This window comes from Caenorhabditis briggsae (assembly GCF_000004555.2).
Source record: "Caenorhabditis briggsae AF16 supercontig from assembly CB4, cb25.NA_022, whole genome shotgun sequence".
Taxonomy (NCBI): Eukaryota; Metazoa; Nematoda; class Chromadorea; order Rhabditida; family Rhabditidae; genus Caenorhabditis; species Caenorhabditis briggsae.
The window spans coordinates 1-22,626 of NW_025543247.1; the positions used below are offsets into that span (position 1 = coordinate 1).

Consider the following 22,626-nt stretch of genomic DNA (forward strand, 5'->3'; position numbering starts at 1 on the left):
CAGCGTATGCAAACACGTTGACGCGCAAATGCACGAAAACTGTCGGCTGTCGGTCGACGGGGTCGGTGGTCGGATGTCGGTCGGCTAAATTTCCCGACCGAATGGAAGCCTTATCTCCCTCTAATCCTCTCAAATCAGGATGTTTTGTGATCATTCTTATCATATGTTATCGATAAGAAGGACATCTGTGTTGTTATCTCTTTCTTATCATGTCATAACATTCAAGGAAGATTCTCTTTTTCGAAATCCAAGCATATCGATATCTCACTGTCGATTGATTTTCAGCAATGTCCGAATCGCCGACGATAGGCGACGTGGCGGCGAGTCGCCATCAAATGGGACTCTGGTCGTGTATGAGTTATGTTATCGGTGAGTTTAAGAATGTTGAAAATTTTTGCTAAAATTTTTTTCAGAACAGTCTAGAAATAGCTTCAGATACGACTATCGTATTTATTTTACACTAGAAGCTCTTTAGCTAATTTTGAGCTCAATTATCTCGGTTACTGTAGGAGATATCGAAATGTGGTGGATAAATTGTTTATCATAATATCACCAACATTTTATCAGTTGACTGATTTTTGATATCTTGCATAGGAGCTGAGATAATTGAGCCTAAAGTGGACAGCTCAAAGAACGATCTGAAAATGGTTGGGTTTTTGAAGAAAATGTGCCAATTTAGATCCCAAAGTATCTCTAGATGTGGTAAAACCAATCTAATACGATTTTTTTTAAACTAATAATGCTCAAAACAGTCAATGAGTTGAAAACAGTCGGTTTAGGCCCATTCGGGACTAAACCTCCTGGCTTCTGGTCCCCCTTTCTGCCCACCACCCTTTACTGAGGTGAAACCAAGGAACGTCTCCAGAAGACTCCAAAATCAAAAATAAAAAAAAGTAGAAATAAATCTAGGCTAATCTATAGGTAAGACATCCTGGGACACAAACTATTTAAAGAGGCATAACTCGGCTCAAAATGGGAATTTCAGTCAGAATCAAACTGCATAATGTAGAACTTGAAAAGATCTACAAAAATATATAAATTTTGGCTATAAAGTGCGGTTGGGAAGGTCCAGACCGCGGCCCGACCGTGGTCTATTCGAAAAATTTTAATCCTGGTCTTGTTTAGGCTCATTTTGAAGCTCTCAATCAGCTGAATCTTAAAAATTCAATTATTGGAAAACTAGATTAAATTTTCAAAAGTGATGATGGTATTTTCAAAATCTTTCCTATTGATTTTTGCTTTGCTTTTTTTTCCAACCAGTGGGTTTACGCCCTAAACCTCTTGGCCCCAAACCAAGGAACGTCTCCAGAAGACTTCAGAACCAAAATTTCGAAAAACGAAAAGTTCGGGCATCAATTAAGACACAATTCTGACCTATCTGTCCAGGTTTCAGCTTAATCGGTTAACTTTGAATGGGTGAAAAGTCGCGCGACAGACATACAAAGTTTGGTGAATGTTACCTTGAAGAGTGACTTGGGGACTGGATTATCACCGTTTCTGGGAAAGATATCAAAAAGTGGTCAACTGATAAAATGTAGGAAATTCAATTTTACACATTTTACTAGTTGACCACTTTTTGATATTTCTTACAGTAACCGAGATAAATGGGCTACATATATACGCACATACAGAATCTGGTGAATGTTATTAGTAATGATTTATTAAGTTTACTTAAGTAATGGTTGAAAGTGGCCTGAACTACTGTCGAAAATTAACAGAAAATCACTGTTTTCCAGCCAACATCATCGGCGCTGGAATCTTCATCACACCTGGACCAATTCTACAGTACACCTATTCGAATGGTCTCGCATTGATTGTATGGATTGGATGTGGATTAATCTCGCTGATCGGCGGGATTTGTTATATTGAGCTGGGAACGTCGATTCATGATCCCGGTTGTGACTTCGCCTATAACGTGGGTGTTAATTTGGCTGAAAATGAAATATGTTGAAAAAATTCAAATTGCTCCGATTTTTCGAAAAATTTCAAAATGATCCGTTTCTGATAAAAATTGATATGACCGCCCGAAATTGTGTACAAAACAATATAAGAACAAAATTTTCTCAAAAAATCGAAAATTGGAAAAAAAATTTTTTTGAAAAATTTCAAAATGATCCGTTTTTGATAAAAATTGATATGACGGCCTAAAATCGTGTAAAGAACAATATAATAGCAATTTTTCTTTGAAAAATCGAAAATAAAAAAAAATAATTTCTGGCAGTTTTTGGCAATTTTTGAAAAAAATTGGATATTTCGAAATTTTTTTGGAATTTTTTGGAGTTTTCGGATCTTCTAGAATTTAGGTGTTTTTTTGTGATTTCGGATTACTGTAGATTTTTGAGGAGTACTGTAGTTGTGAGCTATTTTCAGGTCTACGTCGGTTGGGAAGGCATCGCGTTCTCGTTCATGTGGGTCGGGGTCATCATGTCATTTCCAGCGTCAGCAGCAGTTCAAGCGCAGACTTTTGGACAGTATATTGGTGAGAAGACTATTCGATTCGCAAATGGCCTGTCTAGAGATTGAGCAGGGCTGTAGGCTAGGTCGACCGTCGACCAATCAGGCCGACCGGCCGAAACAGGACCACGTAACTACCGTAATCGAATCATGATTCTTGCAACTAAATCGGATTTTATAGAATTCGACGAGTACTTTTTGGAATACTGTATCTGGTCTATGAGCAAAGTTACAGGCCATGAAACGGTTTTTAGCTAGTAACTTCTTCATAAACAATACACAGTATCCCAAATTGTATTATTTTGTAGTGCTCAGCGAGTTCTACAGTACCCAATTCAGTTGGTCCCAAAAATGTTGATCGTAAAGGAAGTTTGGTCCCGTTTTAGGCCCGTTTTCAAGTACCCCTACATGGCCTTTGAGCTCAATTATCTTGGTTTCTATCAAAGATATCAATAAGTGATCAACTGATAAATCGATTATCATAATATCAGCTACATTTTATCAGTTGACAGATGTTTGATATCTCCTACAGTAACCGAGATATAGGGGCTTAAAGTTGATCAGTTTACAGTATACAATTAATACCAATTTTTCCAGTCGCCGGCCTGGACCCTGTGTGGCATCTCGACTCGCCGTGGGATCAAATTTTCGAGCGAGGACTTGGATTCGCACTAATTAGTGAGTGTTTTTGAGAAAAAGAGCCTAAATCCAGACGTATCATAGGGCCCTAAATTGCCTGAAAAGCCTAAAATCTAGAAAAATTTCAAATTGACTCAATTTCGATGAAAATTGATATGACGACCTAAAATTGACTCAAGAATCATTTGATGTCAAAATTTTTCGAAAAAATCAAAAATTGAAAAAAAAATTTATGAAAATTTTAGAAAAATTTTTTTTTTCAATTTTTGATTTTTTCGAAAAAATTTTTACACTATATGATTTTTCAGCCGATTTCAGGTCGTCATATCAATTTTTATCAAAAACTGATAAAAAATTTTCCAGTCATCCTCACTATCCTCAACCTGTACGCCATCGACAAATACGCCTCAAAATTCCAAATCGTCGTCACCATCGCGAAGCTCTTATCACTGGCCCTTATCATCTGCACTGGATTCTATTTTTTGATAGTCAAAGGATGGACCAAGAATCTGGAGCATCCATTCGAAGGGTCCAACACGAATCCCGGACAGATATCGTTGGCTTTCTATGGAGCACTGTGGAGTTTCGCCGGATGGGATATTCTGAATTATGGGACACCGGAGATTTATAAGCCAAGGAGGTACGGTGATAGCGGAAAAAGCTGAAAATTGCGGACTTTTAACGCTAAAATAGCTGAAAATCGCTGAAAATCGCTGAAAATCGAGAAAATTTCAAAATGCTCCAATTCTGATAAAAATTGATATCACGACCTAAATTAGCGTGGAAAACAATATCAGCTGGAAAAATTGCGAAAAAATCAAAAATTGAAAAAAAATTTTTTTTGAAATTTTTCGAAAAAAAAAATTTTTATTAACAACATTTTTTTTCGAAAATTTTCACATTTTGTGATTTTTTAGACGATTTCAGGTCGTCATATCAATTTTTATCAGAATTGGAGCAATTTGAAATTTTCGGAAAAATCAGGTCATTTTCACCGGATTTTAGCCATTTTTAGCTTAAAAAACTAGATTTTCCGCTCATTTTCAAAATTTCCAGCCCCCAAATCTCGAATTTCTTCCAGAACAATGCCCATAGCGCTACTCGGTGGTGTGTCCATCGTCACAGCAATCTACGTGGCCATGAACGTCTCCTATATGACCGTACTCTCGCCCGGACAGATATGAATTCGACCGCGGTGGCCGCGGATTTCGCCCAAGTCACTCTGGGCAGTTTCAGTTATGCCATCCCCTTCATGATTGCTCTTTTGTTGATCGGAACACTCAATAGTAATATCTTCTGCGGATCCAGGTGAGCATTTTTGGGGAAAAAATTCGAATTGCTCCGATTCTGATAAAAATTGATATGACGGCCTAAAATGATAAGAAAAATAAGATAAACTAGGAAAAATTCAGAAAAATCGAAAATTGAAAAACTTTTTTTTTCGAAATTTGTGACAAAATTGAACATTTTCAAATTGCTCCGATTCTGATAAAAATTGATATGACGACCTAAAATCTTCTTGAAATTCATATAATGTTGAAATTTCCCAAAAAAATCGATAATTGAAAAACTTTTTTAAAAGAATTTTTCGAAAAAAAAATTTCAAAAAACTTTTTTTTTTCAATTTTCAATTTTTTCGAAAAATTTTAACAGCATACGATTTTTCAGACAATTTCAGCTCGTCATATCAATTTTTATCAGAATCGGAGCAATTTGAATTTTTGAGCTTTTTCGACCCGATTAACGCTAATTTTAGTCAGTTTGGGATCATTTTCAGTGGATTTTCAGCCAAATTTCAACTCCCAAATTCCAGATTCACCCACGCGGCCGCCCGTGAGGGACATCTTCCAACATTCCTCTCCTGTATCAACGAAGAATCGAATAGTCCCCGAGCGGCACTCCTCTTCCAACTGATCTGCACGATCGCAGTCACCTTCGTTGATACGAATTCCCTTATCAACTACGTGGCATTTGTGATGTTCGGACAACGAGTATTCACAATGACAGCACTGATGTGGATACGGTATCGAAAGATTCCCGTTCATCCGGATGCTATTCAAGTCCCAATCCTCTTCTCTATCCTTTTTTGGATTATTACCATTGCACTGGTCGTTGTTCCGTTCATTGAGGAGACTAAGGTACGGTTTTGAGCTATAACTAGCTGAAAATTAGAAAAAAAAGAGCCTAAAATCATGAAAAACCGGCCAATTTTGAGGCAAAATAAGCCAAAAATTGGTCTAAAATCGAACATTTTCAAATTGCTCCGATTCTGATAAAAATTGATATGACGACCTGAAATTGCTCATCAAACAATATGATAATGGAAAAATTTCGAAAAAATCGAAATTTGAAAAAAAAGTTTTTTTTTTAAATTTTCGAAATATTTGAAAAATTTCAAAATGCTCCGATTCTGATAAAAATTGATATCACGACCTAAACTGGCGAGATAAGAATTATGACAAAAGAAATTTTTGAAAAAATTGAAATTTGAAAAAAAAATTTTTTTGGAAATTTTTGAAAAAATTAAAAAAAATTTTTTTTTTCAAATATCGATTTTTTGAAAAAATTGTTTTCTTATATTGTTGCGTACATGAGTTCAGGTCGTGATATCAATTTTTATCAAAATTGGACGATTTTAAAAATTTTCGAAAAAAAAAAATTTTTTTTGAAATTTTCAGCCTAAAAACTCTAATTTTTGACCTATATTTTCAGCATACTGTCGTTGGTGTGGCTCTGGTACTGATGGGATTGATCCTCTATGCGATCTTCATGAAACCAAAGAAACTTCCAGAATTCATGATGAAACTCAATGGTAAGGGTCCTTTTTTTGGGCTTTATGGTGCCTAAAAATCAGCTGAACGGGCTGAAAATCGTTTTTAAGAGCGCTTTTTCGACAATTTCAGTCAAAAATTCCACATTTTCAGACAATTTTGAGGCTTACTGAGCTTTAAAGTTGGCTCAAAACCCCAAACCCCCTTTTTATGCAATTTCAGTTAAAAATTCCCAAAATTTCCAGACGGAATGACACGTGTCACTTGTCGTGTGCTCTTCTCGACGCCCGATCTGAAACATCATGCACTGGGCGGAAGATCCGTCTCTGAAACGGCCGAGACGCTGAAAATCGACAACGGTGAGCAAGGGAATGAGGATACTACAGTATCCTCACGATTTCGCAGTGAGTTTTTCAAGAGGGATTTTGAGCTGAAAATTAGCTGTTTTAGGCTTGAAATAGTGTGAAAAAATAAGCCAAAAATCATAAAAATTGAGCACAGAATACAAAAATTTTCAAATTGCTCCAATTTTGATAAAAAATTGATATGACGACCTGAAATCGTGTATAAAACAACATTTTGAAAAAATAATCTCAAAAAATCAATATTTGAAAAAAAAATTTTTTTTTGAAAATTTTGAAAAAATTTTCTAAAATTTCAAAATGCTCCGATTTTGATAAAAATCGATATCACGATCTGAAATAGTTTAAGAAACAGAATGAGAACAAATTTTTTTCAAAAAATCGAAAATTGAAAAAAAAAAGTTTTTTTGAAAATTTTGAAAAATTTTCAAAATTTTCAAAATGCTCCAATTTGATAAAAATTGATATGACGACCTGAAATCGTGTATAAAACAACATTTTGAAAAAATAATCTCAAAAAATCAATATTTGAAAAAAAAATTTTTTTTTGAAAATTTTGAAAAAATTTTCTAAAATTTCAAAATGCTCCGATTTTGATAAAAATCGATATCACGATCTGAAATAGTTTAAGAAACAGAATGAGAACAAATTTTTTTCAAAAAATCGAAAATTGAAAAAAAAAAGTTTTTTTGAAAATTTTGAAAAATTTTCAAAATTTTCAAAATGCTCCAATTTTGATAAAAATTGATATGACGACCTAAAATGATGTTAAACGATATTTTGTAGAAATTATCTCAAAAAATCGATACTTGAAAAAAATTTTTCAAAATTTTCAAAAAAAAATTTTTTTTTTTGATTTTTTATTTTTTTTGGAAAAATTTTGTCCTATGCTGTTTTGTACACAATTTCAAGCCGTCATATCAATTTTTATCACAATTGAAGCATTTTGAAATTTTAAGCCTTTTTCTAGACGAATCAACACTGAACGCCGACGAACGTACGGCTCTACCGACGTCTTCTGAAGAGGCGACGCATCTGTAAACCCTCATTTTCACTCTATGGATTCTTCGATTAAAAAATTTTCATTTTTCTCACTTTTTCTGAAATTCAGAACTTTTCTAATTTTTCACATTTTTTTTCTGTAAATTTTGGCGTTTTTTATCAGCTTTAACCCCCCAAAATTCATCCCAAAATTTCTCTTTTTTAGTGCAATCCATCTTCTTTTTTTTCAAAAATTTCAAATTTCCCGCCAGTTTTTTTTAATCTGAAAATCTCATCTGAAATTCAACATAATCCACATTCCTTCACATTTTTTTTCCATTTTTTTCACGATTTTCCAAATTTTTAAAATTTTTTGTAGCAAATGCGCTCTAATGAACACTGAAAATTCATTTTCAGAATCAAGTAAATTCTTTTCAGGACAATTTGGATTTTCGCATTTTTAGATTTATTTTTATGTTTTTTTTTAATTTTTGTTTTATTTTTTTAGATTTTGGAGTTTCTGTTTATAAGAGAATTTTGGGAAAATTGAATTTTAAAAAATTTGAAAATCAACAATTTCGAATTTAAAAAAATTACCAAATTTTGATGACCTAGAAACCCAAATTTCAAGGAAAACTCGGCCAAGATTACTGTAGTATCATTCGATTCCTCGATTTCTATTGATTTTACCGTTCTTTGAAAATCATTTTGAAACAAGTTACACCCATTTATAACCTCTGGCCTAGAAATTGAAAATTCTTATAACCTCTGGCCTAGAAATTGAAAAATTTTTCATTTTTTTCACGATTTTCCAAATTTTTAAAATTTTTAAACCCCCGTTTATCTCGGTTACTGTAAGAGATATCAAAAATTGGTCAACTGATAAAATGTTTCTGATATTATGATAAACATTTTATCAGTTGACAACTTTTCGATACCTGTTACAGTAACCCTGACAAATTAGGTCAAAGTTAGAGGCTCTTTCTAACACTTTGCACCCATATATCTGGGTTACTGTAAGAGATATCGAAAAATCATTAATTGATAAAATGTTCATCATAATATCAGTAACAATTTGTTAGTTAATCACTTTTTTGTATCTCTTACAGTAACCCTGATAAATTAGTTCCTGTCCTTACAGCATTATTGTTTGCGACTTGGGATAAAGATGGATTAGCCACTTGTTGATCGCCGCGAAGAAGAAGAATTTGAATTTTAAACGTTTCTCAAAGGAGAAATTTCAAAATACTGTCATTCGGCTCAAACTGAAAATTAAGCGCTCAAATTTGGCATAAATAAAAAGAAGACCCTGAATCAAATAAAACATTTTTTATTGAACAAGAATGAGAGGAAAAACTTTCAACAGCAAAATTAGAAGACAAATCCAAAATCATATCGGTATTCACTTCTCGTACCACTCCATGGTGCTTTGGGTCTGTTTATTGGTGACACGAATATGTTTATTGAATTCCTGCACTTTGACCTGTCGACCGACCGTCGTATTCACTCGACACGGCACCTTAAAACTGTTTTTAGCACCATTTATCTGGGTTACTGTAGGAGATATCCAAAAATTGCCAACTGATAAAATGTTAAGCATAATATCCTTAACATTTTATCAGTTGACAACTTTTTGATATCTTCTACAGTAACCTAGATAAATCGGGTCAAAGTTAGAGGGGGTTCTTCCAACACTGCTGTGAAACAGGATCTCTAGCTTTAAGCCTGTTTATCTGCGTTACTGTAAGAGATATCAAAAAGTGGTCGACTGATAAAATCTTAAGCATAATATTAAAAACAATTTACCAGTTGACTCCTTTTGGATATCTCTTACAGTAACCGAGATATGTCGGCTCAAAGTTCGAGAATCCTTCTAACAAAATGTTCGAAGCACCTTCAACTTTAACCCCATTTATCTGGGTTACTGTAAGAGATATCAAGAAGTTGTCAACTGATGAAATGTTATGCACAAGTTGAAACACATTTTTACAGTTGGCCACTTTTTGATATCTACTACAGTAACCCAGATAAATGTGCTCAAAGTTTGTAGGTTTACCGCATTGGCTGGAACTTGCGTTGGAGTCGGATTCGCGACTTGTTGATCTCTTTTTGGTGGCATTTTTTCTGAAATTCTGAAATTTAGAAGAACAATAAAAGGGAAATGTGTCTATTCTTGTTAAGGAGTTACCTATTTATACAGGGAGTATACTGTAAACATGGTATGAATCCCGCCCTTCAGGCGCCAAGTATAATACCTTATAATACCTACACGGGTGACGCCCATAGTTGTTTTAATGTTATGAGTCAAACATTGAGAGTGATAAGCAGAACCAATCGTATCTAAAACAAACTTTGCTGAGGAATAAACAGTGTTGGACGTGACAATGGGTAGCGGAGCACCATACGGTAGGACTACCGTAACTTTATGCCCATTTTTCTAAATTTCAGAATTAGACTTAGACACGATTAGACTCATTTTTTATTTGTTGTTCTGCTCAAATTTCAGAATTTCAGAAGAAAATGCCACCAAAAAGAGATCAACAAGTCGCGAATCCGACTCCAACGCAAGTTGACCCCATTTATCTGGGTTACTGTAGGAGATATCGAAAAATTGTCAACTGATAGAAACTTTCAGAATTGCATCAACATTGGTCAAGGTATGGTAGTTTATAGTTTGTGCTCAAAAATCTTGACCGAGAAATCCGATTTTCTAGGCCATGAGGGGCGAAAAAGGCCCAAAAAATTTGAATTTCATGTCTAGCTTGTCTGAGCAATTAATATAAGCCTACACTTGACATATTTTGATTACTTTTCAAAGAATTATAGGCAACAAAAACAACGAGAAAGTTGAAAAATCAGCAGCAATGCATTTTTGAACTTCTCCTGGGTTACTGTAGGAGGTATTGAAAAGTGGTCAACTGTTAAATTGGTTCTGATATCATGCTTACCATTTTATCAGTTGACAACTTTTTGATATCTCTTACAGTACCCGAGATAAACGGCATCAAAGTTAGAGTCATCTTTTCAAAGCAAAGTTAGAAGAATCCTTTGACTTTGATTCAATTTATCTCGAGTACTGTGAAAGATAACAAAAAGTTGTCAACTGATAAAATGTTAAGGATATTATGCTTAACATTTTATCAGTTGACAATTTTTCGATATCTCCTACAGTAACCCAGATAAATGGGGTCAACTTGCGTTGGAGTCGGATTCGCGACTTGTTGATCTCTTTTTGGTGGCATTTTTTTCTGAAATTCTGAAATTTGAGCAGAACAACAAATAAAAAATGAGTCTAATCGTGTCTAAGTCTAATTCTGAAATTTAGAAAAATGGGCTCAAAGTTACGGTAGTCCTACAGTATGGTGCTCCGCTACCCATTGTCACGTCCAACACTGTTTATTCCTCAGCAAAGTTTGTTTTAGATACGATTTGAGCACAACAAATTTGTTTTGTCTTGGTTCTGCTTATCACTCTCAATGTTTGACTCATAACATTAAAACAACTATGGGCGTCACCCGTGTAGGTATTATAAGGTATTATACTTGGCGCCTGAAGGGCGGGATTCATACCATGTTTACAGTATACTCCCTGTATAAATAGGTAACTCCTTAACAAGAATAGACACATTTCCCTTTTATTGTTCTTCTAAATTTCAGAATTTCAGAAAAAATGCCACCAAAAAGAGATCAACAAGTCGCGAATCCGACTCCAACGCAAGTTCCAGCCAATGCGGTAAACCTACAAACTTTGAGCACATTTATCTGGGTTACTGTAGTAGATATCAAAAAGTGGCCAACTGTAAAAATGTGTTTCAACTTGTGCATAACATTTCATCAGTTGACAACTTCTTGATATCTCTTACAGTAACCCAGATAAATGGGGTTAAAGTTGAAGGGGCTTCGAAAATTTTGTTAGAAGGATTCTCGAACTTTGAGCCAACATATCTCGGTTACTGTAAGAGATATCTGAATTTTTATGCTTTGAAATTTTAGAATTTCAGATCATTTGAGTCTTTTTCAGCTATTCCAATCCAATTTCGACCCATTTTGAGCCAATTTTCAGCCATTTGACTCACTTCAAGCCATTTACAGTCATTTGAGACATTTTCAGCCAATTTTGACTCATTTTGAGCCAGTTTTCAGCCATTTCGAGTCCTTTTTCGCTGTTTCAAACCTTCCCTTTCATCTGAAACTCTGGGAAAAATCAAGATTTTTTTTTTGATTTTTTAGCCAATAATCACCAATTTTCCAGTTTTTTTGTTGCTTTTTTTATCTTTCTTCAGGACCTTTTCCGCTGATTTTTCAGAAATTTCCTGAGGCAACTATGGCTGACAATAGGGACGACGAGGACTTCGCCATGGAACCTCTCGGAAGAGAGTTGACAGCCGCTGAGAAGGAGGAGCTTCCGAAGCAGAAAGATTTGGAATCGACTCCCGATCTGGCTGCCAATTATGGAGATATGATTGAAAAGCTGTTGGGTGCGATTACCAATTATAAATAGAATGATCTAGAAAGAAAGCGGAAATTTCAGTAACGCTTGCTGATATTCAGAAGATGGTCACCTACCTTAAACAAATCGGTAATGCAAAGAAGACCGCGGAGGAGCAAAATTCGGTTAGTCCATTTCGATCTTTTTTTTCATGATTTTCATAGCAGGTTTCTGGAAATTCCAGCTTTCTAGCTCATCTAGCAGTCGAGTTATAACCTTTTCGAAGATTTTCGGTCATAGTAAGAGGATCTGAAGCTAAAACTACGATTTTTAAAGCCAGCTTTGTCAAAACTAGGCTATAAACAGGATTTTTCAGCTGAAAACATTATGCTTGTCTGAGAAAAAAAAATTTGAGACGCAGAAAAAAAGTGTCTGCGTCTCCACCGTTTGTACTTGTTCACTTTTAATCAATTTCTGCAAATGTTTTCTTCGCACTAACAATTTTTAGTTTTTAGACGATTGAACCTACTTCTGATCCAACTCAAATGGATCTGACAAAGAATGAGGGAGCTGTTCAACCCCATCATGAAGAATCAAGTTCTGCGGGTACAGAACCGCCATTCAAAACCATTAGTTATAATTTGTTACAACTGATAAATCCAATACCACCTGATACTCCTAGCGATAGAAAATGTTGGACTACAAAACAAGAGAAAGAAGTTCTCAAAAGAGAGAAGGAGCAGGACCAGATAAATGAAATGGAAGCAAAGGCTTGTTCTTGAAGTTCTTTTTTATTTTCAAATCGTGAATTCTTACAGGTTAAAAATGCTATACATGACCGCCAAGTGGAGGTGGAGAGCATGAACCGCCGCCGTGAAAAATATTCAACAGATCTTGCTAATGAAGCTCGCAGAAAAAGTCAAGCTAATGAAATCAAAGTTCGCCAAGCCGAAAAAACTCGAAGGAAAAAGGAAGCCATCGCAAAAATACAAACAGAGCAATATCCTCACTAAATCTTCTTATAATCAAGCATTTTCGATCAATTCCTGTTACTAAAAATGAATAAAAGCATACATTTGTTTAACAGAGTCTATGAATTGATAAGAACTCACATGACGAAATCACATGACGCTCTCACTCGCCGCTTGTGAAGTTTTTATCAGTTTTTTCATCAGAAAGTTTTTCGCAATTTTTTGCATATTTACAGCGAGTTAATTTCTCTCAATTTTTTTGCATATTTGTATAGCCTCATTAACTCCTTATCAGTGGAAAATGAGAAAGTATTTCAACATCTTTCGAAACTTTCCACTATCAGCATCACTAGTTTTATCTATAGTCAGGAAACAATACTTGTCTTTCCACACAGCAGAAGTCAACTCTAGAAACTTTTTCTTATCAATTTCACTACAATGATCTCGGTAAATATAATCCAAGTTCAGCTTGTCTTGGGGAAAAACAATAAAAAAGTTGGCATTTTCTCTAATCGTGTTCTTTGGAAGTTTGATGTAGTTTTGGGAAATATAAAAACAGTTGATGTTGTTGTGTCGACCTTTAGTGTAGTATTGTTCTATCTTGTTTTGTTTTTCTAACATTAAATCATCAAATATTATCAGAATCTTTTTGTTAGGATCAATGGAACTAGGGTCAGGAATATCATCACAATTATCAGAGGTGTTTATAGTTATTTGAGGCTTGTCATTTTTATAAACTGTAAAATTTTGTCTCTGAAAACATTCTCTAATTTCTTTCTTAGACAAACCATTTTCAAAACCACTGATAAGAACTTTATAGCAGGGTTGAAATAATGTAGAAGAAAATATCATCAAGTTATCATAGTCTAAATAATCCTCACCATTAAATCCATCCAACAGTAAATTCATTAACAAGTTAGTTTTTCCACATCCAGACTTTCCGATAATACAAGCTCTTATTGAACTAGGAAGTAAAGGGTTGTTGTTTCTTTTTGAGTAATAGTTTTTGATAGAGTAATCACTAAAATCAGATGACATTCGCAGATTTATTATGATAAACTTTACAACTAATAAATGGTTCACTTATTTCTCGACATGAAATCTAGGGAAAAGTCATTTCAGTTTGATTTCCCTCAAGATTTCAAACCTACTTCAATTGCAGTAGTCAGTGTTAATGGAACATTAGAATGTGATAAGAATAGTTTCACCTATGTTACATGTAGCTTCATTTGTGATAGCTATTTGAATGAGAGACAAAGTAATATACTTTGCAAATTTGCTAGCAACGATAAAAAGGTAAAGTACGAACCTTATAATTTGGTTTCTCATAAAATAGTTAATAAAAGTAATACGCTTGTTTTGAAACTTTTAAATGATGATTATAAGGCGTGTGATATTCATATAGAGTTACTTATTGATTAATTCTTTTAAAACCTGATCCACTTTTGAGTGCTTTCAGAAACTTGCTATTCTCTTTTGAAACTTTAATTTCAGTTTTATTAGTAGTAGGTTGAGCGGTGGCAGGCTTATGAACTAACTCTACTTTTTCTTTTACTATTGGGGAAACAATAGCATAACTTGAATTTTTGTCCTGTGTATTAAAGAATCTCATTTATTGAAGATTAAATTTAGTCAACTGTAAGAGATTGAACAGATGGACGATGTACCATTTCTCTTAATTCTACAGCCTCATATTCTCTTCTTCGCTTTCTATTTTTTCTATCAATGAATGTCTTTGGTGAAAGTATCACTCATATCGATCTACCTACAAATATATACACCACAGCAACTCCAAGTGTTACACCAACTCTCCAAATTCTAAGCCACCATTTTCCAAAGAATCCTTCAACATCATCTAATATTTCGTGAGGTAAAGTAGAGTCTTGATTACTTGCATGTGCTTCAATAGAGGAATCCGATTTTTCTCGCATTTCTTCTATGAGCTCTTCTTCAATATTCGCCTTCATGTCTAACAAAATGTGCTCATGAAATACTACTTTATCGTCTAAGAACTTTAAATCATACTCTTTGAAATCTTTCATATTAGTAATGTTACTTCTATAATCAATCATAGGATGAAGCCGCGGTTTGCTTGATATCACTCCTCCAAAATTATCATTCTTATAGTACCAAATTTTATCTCCAAGACTTTTTATCTTGATTGGGATTTGTCCAAGTGTGAGAGCAATACTTAACTTGTATCCATCGAAATGAGTAACGTCTATGAAATCTATCTCATCTTCATCAATTTCTTTACAAAATGTAACTTGTACAACTTCCGCAGTATCGATAAATCTTACTTTGACGGCTGAATGATTCAATTGTTTTTGGATGTATCTCCTTGGATTTTCTCTTATAAGACTTTCAAGTACTTCATTCTGTTCGTTGAAAATATCACACATTACTTCGGTTGTATGGCGTAGTAGATTGTTGGATTGATTTTCAAGATATTGGAATTCTCCCGCTGCTTGAAAATCTGAGTATAGCTCTCTTCTCCTTCTTTGCTTTCCTGTTTGAAACAGTTCATAATTGGCTATCCGTTTGATAAACTCTGTATAAATTGGGAATGCATCACAGCTTTCTCTGATGGTCTTGTATTCATCATAAGTTGGTAGAATGGCACAATCTTCCTTAATATTCAAATATTCTTCGTATCCAGGGAATGGTAGAGGCTGCCACGTTTTATCTGTTAATGAATTAAAGTGTTGTTCTTTCTCAAAGTTTGCAATTTTGTTTATAAAATCTGTATAAGTTGTTAACGAATCACATCCTTCTCTGCTATTTTTAAAAGCTTCATAGCTTGGTAGGTTGTCGCAATCTTGTTTGATTTTTAGATATTCGTTGTAATCTGGTAATGGTAATGGTTGGAAGATTTCTCTTTTGGTTCTGTTTGCCTTTTTGTCTCCACCTTTTGGAGCCCCATCATAAACTGTCCAATCTTCTTCTTTGCGCTGTTTTGGGAGCTCATGAGTTTTCTTAATTTTCTCTTGCTTCTTTTTCTCATATTCTTCCTCTCTCTTCAGTTTTTCTTGTTTTCTCTTTTCGAAATCTGCTTCATTCTGTTTTCTTCTAGCGTCTTCTTGTTCACGTCTTAATAGTTCTTCCCGGTTTCTGATATCTTCTTCACGTTTTCTTTGATCTTCTTGTTCACGTTTTCTAGCATCTTCTTGCTCACGCCTTCTTCTGTCATCCTCCTGCTGTTGTCTTTGAGGATATGTTGGAATTGGAACGGGAATTTGTCTTGGAGAAAATTGTGATCTTTGTATTCTTCTTACAGCGAAGCCTTCATCACTAATCACCAAGTCTAAATTACAGTCTTTCACAGTTTTGTTTGTTTGGAAGTTCAATGCAATCTGGTTTTTGTTATTAACCCATAGGTTGTTGTTGTACATTCCATCTAGTATTCCAATCGAGATGTATTGGCATTTCTGATCTCTGTTAACATCCCATGTGATAATCTCATTTTTCTTGATCTCACAGAAACCGTCTTGATATTTACAATTGTTCATATCAGCTAGAATATTGGTTGGCTTAGTTTGATTGAAATGTGAATAAACTTTTGTCTCAATAACTATACAATTTTCCTTGTAATATCTTTTAGGTGAGAAGAAACTTGTAAATCTGTTAGGATAGTCTACTTCAATTTTATTATTTGTACTCCAGGTATTAGATTTCCCCTTAGATAGTGTTCCGTACCCACATTTCTTACTATTAATCATTTCTCTACATTCGGCAAGTGTGATGGGATAGTTATTCAATTCTTTTTCTACTAGGTGTTCATAACCAGAGAAGTCGGTGTACATTGAAACTTCACTAACTAATTTTTTACACAGTTTTGCATCGGAAATATACTCTATGATATTGTGTTTGAAAACTTCATACTGTACTACCTCTGATCGACTGTTAAGAATTCTATGATAATTGCATTTGTGTAGTTTTGGGATTCTAAACTATTGGACAGGGGAGTTGTCGGTACAAATTATAGGTTTGGCTAATGCTGCTTCTTGATGTAAAGTTAAAATCAAAATCATCACAGATATTATCCTCATTTATTACTTTGAAAATTAGTCAATAAAAATTCACTAAATAAATTGAAAATGTTAGAGGCGGTTGATAAAATGCTGTGTAGTTGATAAACCTATTATAAATGATGCATCTATACAAAAAGAGAACTTGATAAGCGTTTTTCCTTCTTCAGGCTCTAGTTTGAATCAACATGGAGAAATAAATTTCGTCATAGAAACATGTGACCAGTAATAATGCACCGATGTTTCTATTTGATAGAGCAACGTATAGCATGGATGGAATGCAAGTAGAAAGTCTAATGGATTCCGGTAGAGCTAGTTTGATGAAAGGTCTTTTAACCTATAGTAGTACTATGAACAAACAAAATACCTTCGGATGGATATTAGAAACAAAAGAGATTATGAACTACAAAATAAATAAGTATACAAAAAATAGGAAAGGTAAAATCACTTTCTGTATCCCACTAACTCATTTCTTTGGCTTTGCTGAATGTTACAATAAAATAGTTTATGGAAGAAAACATCAGTTATCACTTTACAGATCACCAGAAAACAAGAACAGTATTACTTCTTCAGACCCACAGAAGTTCACAGCAAAACTGACAATCAACAAGTTGCAATGGATTATACCAAAGATTGTTCCCAGTCTAGAAATGCAGAATAAATTGTTGAATATTTTTGAAAGCAGTAAACTCGTACAGATGCCCTTTATTTCTAGACAGTTCGAAAGTTATAATATTCCGAATGGAAATCGAGAATTTACTTGGAAATTAGGCACAAAGTATGATAAAATAAAGTATATTGTACTGGCTTTCCAATGTGCAAGAGATAATAATTATTTGAATGCGGGCAAGTTTGACAATTGTGGGCTGGAAGAGATTTATGTTGAGTTAAATTCAGAGAGATATCCTCATGATTGTTTGAAGTTTGATTTTGATAAGTTTAATGCTGTGCAACAATATATAACTTTGCGAAAGAATTTAGAAACAGTTACTACGAATCAACTAAAGATTATATTTTCATGGAGGAAGATGTATACTATTACTATTACCCTCTTTTAGTATTTGATGTATCTAAAAGAATGATAGAATTATACAATCTAGACCTGATGTTACAATAAAAGCATCTTTCTCCAAGAGTATTGCTCAAAGTACTAAATGTTATTGTTTGGTTTTGAGTGAGAATATTGTTGAAATTAAAGATAATAGAGTTCCAGCCAATGCGGTAAACCTACAAACTTTGAGCACCTTCAAGCAAGAAGAGCCGGCTCCAGCGCCAGTGGTGCCTAAAGATGTGCCTGAAAAGAAGGCGGCAGCACCGAAAAAAGCGCCAGCGTTCGCCATGGAATCTCTCGGAAGAGAGTTGACAGCCGCTGAGAAGGAGGAGCTTCCGAAGCAGAAAGATTTGGAATTGGCTCGCGATATTTTCGGTGATGACGATTTTGGAGATGATTCCAGAGGAAGCTATGCGAATATCTCATCCAAAGAGGATTTCGAGTACTGGGGAGAGCGCGTCGGTATATTTTTGGCTACGAGGCATAAGGCTGCCAATTATGGAGATATGATTGAAAAGCTGTTGGGTGAGATTACCAAGGATTGTGAGTTTTAAAATAGAATGATCTAGAAAGAAAGCGGAAATTTCAGTAACGCTTGCTGATATTCAGAAGATGGTCACCTACCTTAAACAAATCGGTAATGCAAAGAAGACCGCGGAGGAGCAAAATTCGGTTAGTCCATTTCGATCTTTTTTTTCATGATTTTCATAGCAGGTTTCTGGAAATTCCAGCTTTCTAGCTCATCTAGCAGTCGAGTTATAACCTTTTCGAAGATTTTCGGTCATAGTAAGAGGATCTGAAGCTAAAACTACGATTTTTAAAGCCAGCTTTGTCAAAACTAGGCTATAAACAGGATTTTTCAGCTGAAAACATTATGCTTGTCTGAGAAAAAAAAATTTGAGACGCAGAGAAAAAGTGTCTACGTCTCCACCGTTTGTGTGCTATTTAGGCTCTCCGCATCGATATCGCAACCGTATTCAGACTGCAAAAAATACTCTCTAACCTTTTTTTCCCAGACAAGCATATTACCATTTTAAGACTTTTCAAGCTTTTATAAATACATTAACTGTCTAAAAGACGCCTTTTTTTCAGTTGATTTGCGGCCATTTTGGCTGTTTTTAGGTCTGGAGCTTTAGGGGGATATAAAACAGACCTAGATTGAAAATATGTATTCACAGAATTTTTTGGAAATTTATATGTTTTCAGCTATTTGCTGACACCCTTTTCAGTCCGTTTTGGTTATGAAAACGTTTAAAAAGCTCAAAAATTACGAAAAAAAATCGTTGAAATTAGACCGATCGGGTGTTTTGATCGATTTCAAATTTTGTACTCCTCGTGGACAAGCCATCGCGCGAAGTTTGAATTTTCGCGGTTAAAGATAAATTGACCACCAGAAAATAGATGTTTCAGAGCAAGAAGGGATTCAAAATCGGTGTTTTCCATCTCGAAATTCATATATTTTGATAGTTTTCCCGATTTCTGAAACTAACGATGTTCTAAAAATTCTGTGAACGCAAAGATGATCCATGCTCCAAAAAATTGCCAAAATGGCCGCAAATCAACAGAAAAAGTCTTTTTGACCGTTAGTGTATTTATGAAAGTTTGAAAAGTGCTAAAATAAAATTTTCAGCTGAAAATCCTTTTTCTAGACTATTTATTACATATTTCACTTTGAAAATTGTAAGTTTTCGTGTGTTTGTGGCGAAAATGTTTTTTCTAGCCTACTTTTGACATATTGTGCTTATAAAATCTAAAAGGAGTCAACTGATAAATTGTTAAGGATATTACGCTTAACATTTTATCAGTTGACCACTTTTTGATATCTCTTACAGTAACCCAGATAAATAGGCTTAAAGCTAAAGATCCTGTTTCACAGCAGTGTTGGAAGAACCCCCTCTAACTTTGACCCGATTTATCTAGGTTACTGTAAGAGATATCCAAAAGGAGTCAACTGGTAAATTGTTTTTAATATTATGCTTGACATTTTATCAGTAGACAATTTTTCGATATCTCCTACAGTAACCCAGATAAATGGTGCTAAAAACAGTTTTAAGGAGCCGTTTCGAGTGAATAAGATGGCCAGTGAAAAGGTCAAAGTGCAGGAATTCAACAACCATATTCGTATCCACCGTAAACAGACCCAAAGCACCACGGAGTCGTTCAAGAAGTGAATACCGATATGATTTTGGATTTGTCTTCTAATTTTGTTGTTGAAATAGTTTTTTCTCTCATTCTTGTCCAATAAAAAATTTTATTTGATTTGGGGTCTTCTTTTTCATATCTATGCCAAATTTGAGCGCTCAATTTTCAGTTTGAGCCGAATGACAGCATTTTGAAATTTCTCCTTTGAGAAACGCTTAAAATTCAAATTCTTCTTCTTCGCGGCGTTTTGCGAGAGACGCAGACAAGTTCTCCATAGAGCGCGCGTGCTTTTTTTGCAAGCTGCGGCTCGCCGATTTTCTCCGATTTCCGCTCATTTTCCCCGGATTTTTATCGATTTTCCAGCAAAATCCATGTTTTCCAGGTGAAACATCCGCAAAAATCCATGAAAAATCGTCGAAATGGGCGGTCCGATGCTGCATAAGGCGAAAAAGTGGATTCTAAGCGGCGCGACGGCTCCCGCGAGCAAAAGTGTCGCTCATCGAATGCTCATCGAGAACGGGTTCATTTTGCCGACGGCTAAGGGATTTTATAGGTGTGATTTAAAGGAAAATTCTGGAAAAAAATTCGAAAATTTTGAAAAAATAGTTTTTTTGGCTGAAAATTGTCTGAAAACTTGATTTTAGGGTTTTTTCCTTGAAAATAACAAATTTTGGGGTGTTTTGGCTGAAAAAAAGCGCCCAAAATAACCTAAAATTCGAAAAAAAAAATTTTTTTTTTCAAAATTTCAATTTCCAGCCTCCTACCTCTCGGCCAGCGTGTCATCGACAAACTATGCCGTATTCTGGATTCAGAATTTCAGAATTCTGGCGCTATGAAGGTTGGAATGCCCATAGTGGGTACAAAACAACTATGGGACCGAACTAGGCGATGGGAAGCCATGGGATCGGAAATGCTCAAGTTTGAGGATCGGCAGAAGGCTCAGTTGTGTCTACAAGTGGGTAAGATCTCTGAAATTTTGAGAGTATGAGCTGAAAATGGTCCAAAAAGCGGAAAATTCGAGAAAAAATGGTCCAAAATAGCTTAAAATGGTGTAAAATACCTAAAAATGGTGGAAAATGCTCCAAATTAGTCTAGAAACATCCGCAAAAGCGTCATCTAGCTTAATTTTGCCTACAGTAACCCTTTAAAAAAGCGAAAATTCGTCTAAAATCAACCTTCATGCCCTAAAAAGGACCGCCTAAAATGCCCTAAAACGCCTAAAATTGCCTGGAAAAACCCAGAAAAATAGCTTAAAATAGTCTCAAACAGGCTGAAAACGCTCTAATTAGCGTGAGATTGATCGAAAAATAGTCTAAAGTGGCCTGAAAATGGGCTAAAATGCTCAAAAATAGCCAGGAAATGGTCATAAATGATCCAAAATAGCCTACAATAGGCCTAAAATGGTCCAAAACAGCTTTAAAATGGCCTAAAATAGCTTAAAAGTGTCTGAAAATGGGGTTGAAGCGTCTGAAAAGTGTAAAAATAGCATAAAAACGGCCAAAAACAGCTTTAAAATGGCCTAAAATAGCTCAAAAATTGCTTAAAAATGGCCTCAAATAGGCCTAAAATGGCCTAAAATAGCTTTAAAATGGCTTCAAATATACCTAAAACGCCCTAAAACGCCTAAAATGAACCTGAACTGGCCTAAAATTGCCTGGAAAAACCCAGAAAATAGCTTAAAAATAGTCTAAAATAGCTTAAAAATGACCTGGAATAGCTTAAAAATGGTTCAAAATAGCTTAGAAATGGCCTCAAATAGGCCTAAAATGGTCCAAAATTGCTTAAAATGACTCTAAATTGGCTTAAGTAGTTCAAATTTGGTCGGAAAATAACTCTAAAATGGCCCTAATTGACTTAAAATTCACCAAAAACGCCTAAAATGGACCTGAACTGGTCTAAAATGAGCTAAAATTGCCTGAAAGTGACTTAAAATGAATTGAAAATGCCTGAAATAAACCTAATATGAACTAAAATGGCCTGAAAATGACTTGAAATGACCCAGAAATAGCTTAAAATGGTCAAAAATTAGCAAAAACGCGTTTTTTTTCGCATTTTCGCATTACGGTAGACGATTTGTAACCAACATTGGTCTAAAAAGACCCCCAAAAAGCGGAAAAACTAGCTCAAATTGGTCCCAAATCAACCTCAAACATTGATTTTCTGCAGCCAACCGCCGAAGAGATGTGCACGGACTTAATTGCCCAATTATCTCCACTGAAAAAGTCTCAGTTGCCAGTGATGTTGTATCAAATCGGAGAGAAGTTTCGAGACGAAATGAATCCGAGATTCGGTCTGATGAGAGCCCGACAGTTCCTGATGAAAGACATGTATTCGTTCGCATTGGATTCAGAATCATCTCAGAAGACGTATCACAACATTTCAAATGTTTATGATAGGATATTCGGCGAACAGTTGCAGTTGGCCGATGATTTGATAAAGGTAAGTGTCTGAAAATAGGGTTGAAGCGTCTGAAAAGTGTAAAAATAGCCTAAAAACGGTCAAAAATAGCCTAAAAATAGTCCAAAATAGCCTAAAAATAGTCCAATATAGGTCTGAAATGGCTCTAAATGACTCTAAAAAAGACGTGAATGGCTCAAAAAATGTTTTAAATGGTCCAAAATAGCTTTATGATAGGTCAAAATGGCTTTAAATGATTCCAAATAACCTAAAAACGGCCAAAAATAGCTTTAAAATAGTCCAAAATAGCCTAAAAATGGTCTAAAATAGCCTAAAAATAGTCCCATATAGCTGTAAAATGGTCCAATATAGGTCTAAAATGACTCAAAAGATACCCTAAAA

The 22,626-nt window shown here is 34.8% G+C and overlaps 6 protein-coding genes across 6 annotated transcripts in view; 4 read left to right on the plus strand and 2 right to left on the minus strand.

Moving 5' to 3' along the window:
* Positions 1-287: 287 nt before the first annotated feature.
* Positions 288-7,267, plus strand: Cbr-aat-4 (the record flags this gene model as incomplete). The annotated part of the gene is made up of 10 exons (XM_002647815.1): positions 288-369; positions 1,737-1,915; positions 2,371-2,479; positions 3,052-3,132; positions 3,457-3,733; positions 4,150-4,401; positions 4,907-5,231; positions 5,806-5,905; positions 6,110-6,268; positions 7,197-7,267. 10 exons carry the CDS (start codon positions 288-290, stop codon positions 7,265-7,267), a joined length of 1,635 nt encoding a protein of 544 aa, XP_002647861.1.
* A 303-nt stretch (positions 7,268-7,570) lies between these two features.
* On the minus strand, positions 7,571-9,326 carry CBG26649 (the record flags this gene model as incomplete). Its single annotated transcript, XM_045240886.1, has 2 exons — positions 7,571-7,606; positions 9,264-9,326. 2 exons carry the CDS (start codon positions 9,324-9,326, stop codon positions 7,571-7,573), a joined length of 99 nt encoding a protein of 32 aa, XP_045100632.1.
* A 1,550-nt stretch (positions 9,327-10,876) lies between these two features.
* CBG23661 lies at positions 10,877-12,648 on the plus strand (the record flags this gene model as incomplete). The annotated part of the gene is made up of 5 exons (XM_045240887.1): positions 10,877-10,939; positions 11,513-11,684; positions 11,738-11,820; positions 12,151-12,405; positions 12,454-12,648. The coding sequence occupies 5 exons, from the start codon at positions 10,877-10,879 to the stop codon at positions 12,646-12,648; spliced, it is 768 nt and encodes a 255-aa protein (XP_045091130.1).
* Positions 12,649-14,017: 1,369 nt separating this feature from the next.
* CBG23662 lies at positions 14,018-16,409 on the minus strand (the record flags this gene model as incomplete). The annotated part of the gene is made up of 2 exons (XM_002647817.2): positions 14,018-14,197; positions 14,388-16,409. 2 exons carry the CDS (start codon positions 16,407-16,409, stop codon positions 14,018-14,020), a joined length of 2,202 nt encoding a protein of 733 aa, XP_002647863.2.
* A 1,563-nt stretch (positions 16,410-17,972) lies between these two features.
* Positions 17,973-19,360, plus strand: CBG23663 (the record flags this gene model as incomplete). The annotated part of the gene is made up of 3 exons (XM_045240888.1): positions 17,973-18,228; positions 18,275-18,357; positions 19,316-19,360. 3 exons carry the CDS (start codon positions 17,973-17,975, stop codon positions 19,358-19,360), a joined length of 384 nt encoding a protein of 127 aa, XP_045091131.1.
* An 886-nt stretch (positions 19,361-20,246) lies between these two features.
* Positions 20,247-22,626, plus strand: part of CBG23664 — a gene marked incomplete at both ends in the record, with an annotated part of 4,021 nt that continues 1,641 nt past the window's right edge. Inside the window, 3 exons of the mRNA XM_002647819.1 lie at positions 20,247-20,380; positions 20,584-20,782; positions 21,994-22,266. Coding sequence (XP_002647865.1) covers positions 20,247-20,380; positions 20,584-20,782; positions 21,994-22,266 — 606 coding nt within the window. The remainder of the gene's footprint in view (positions 20,381-20,583; positions 20,783-21,993; positions 22,267-22,626) is intronic.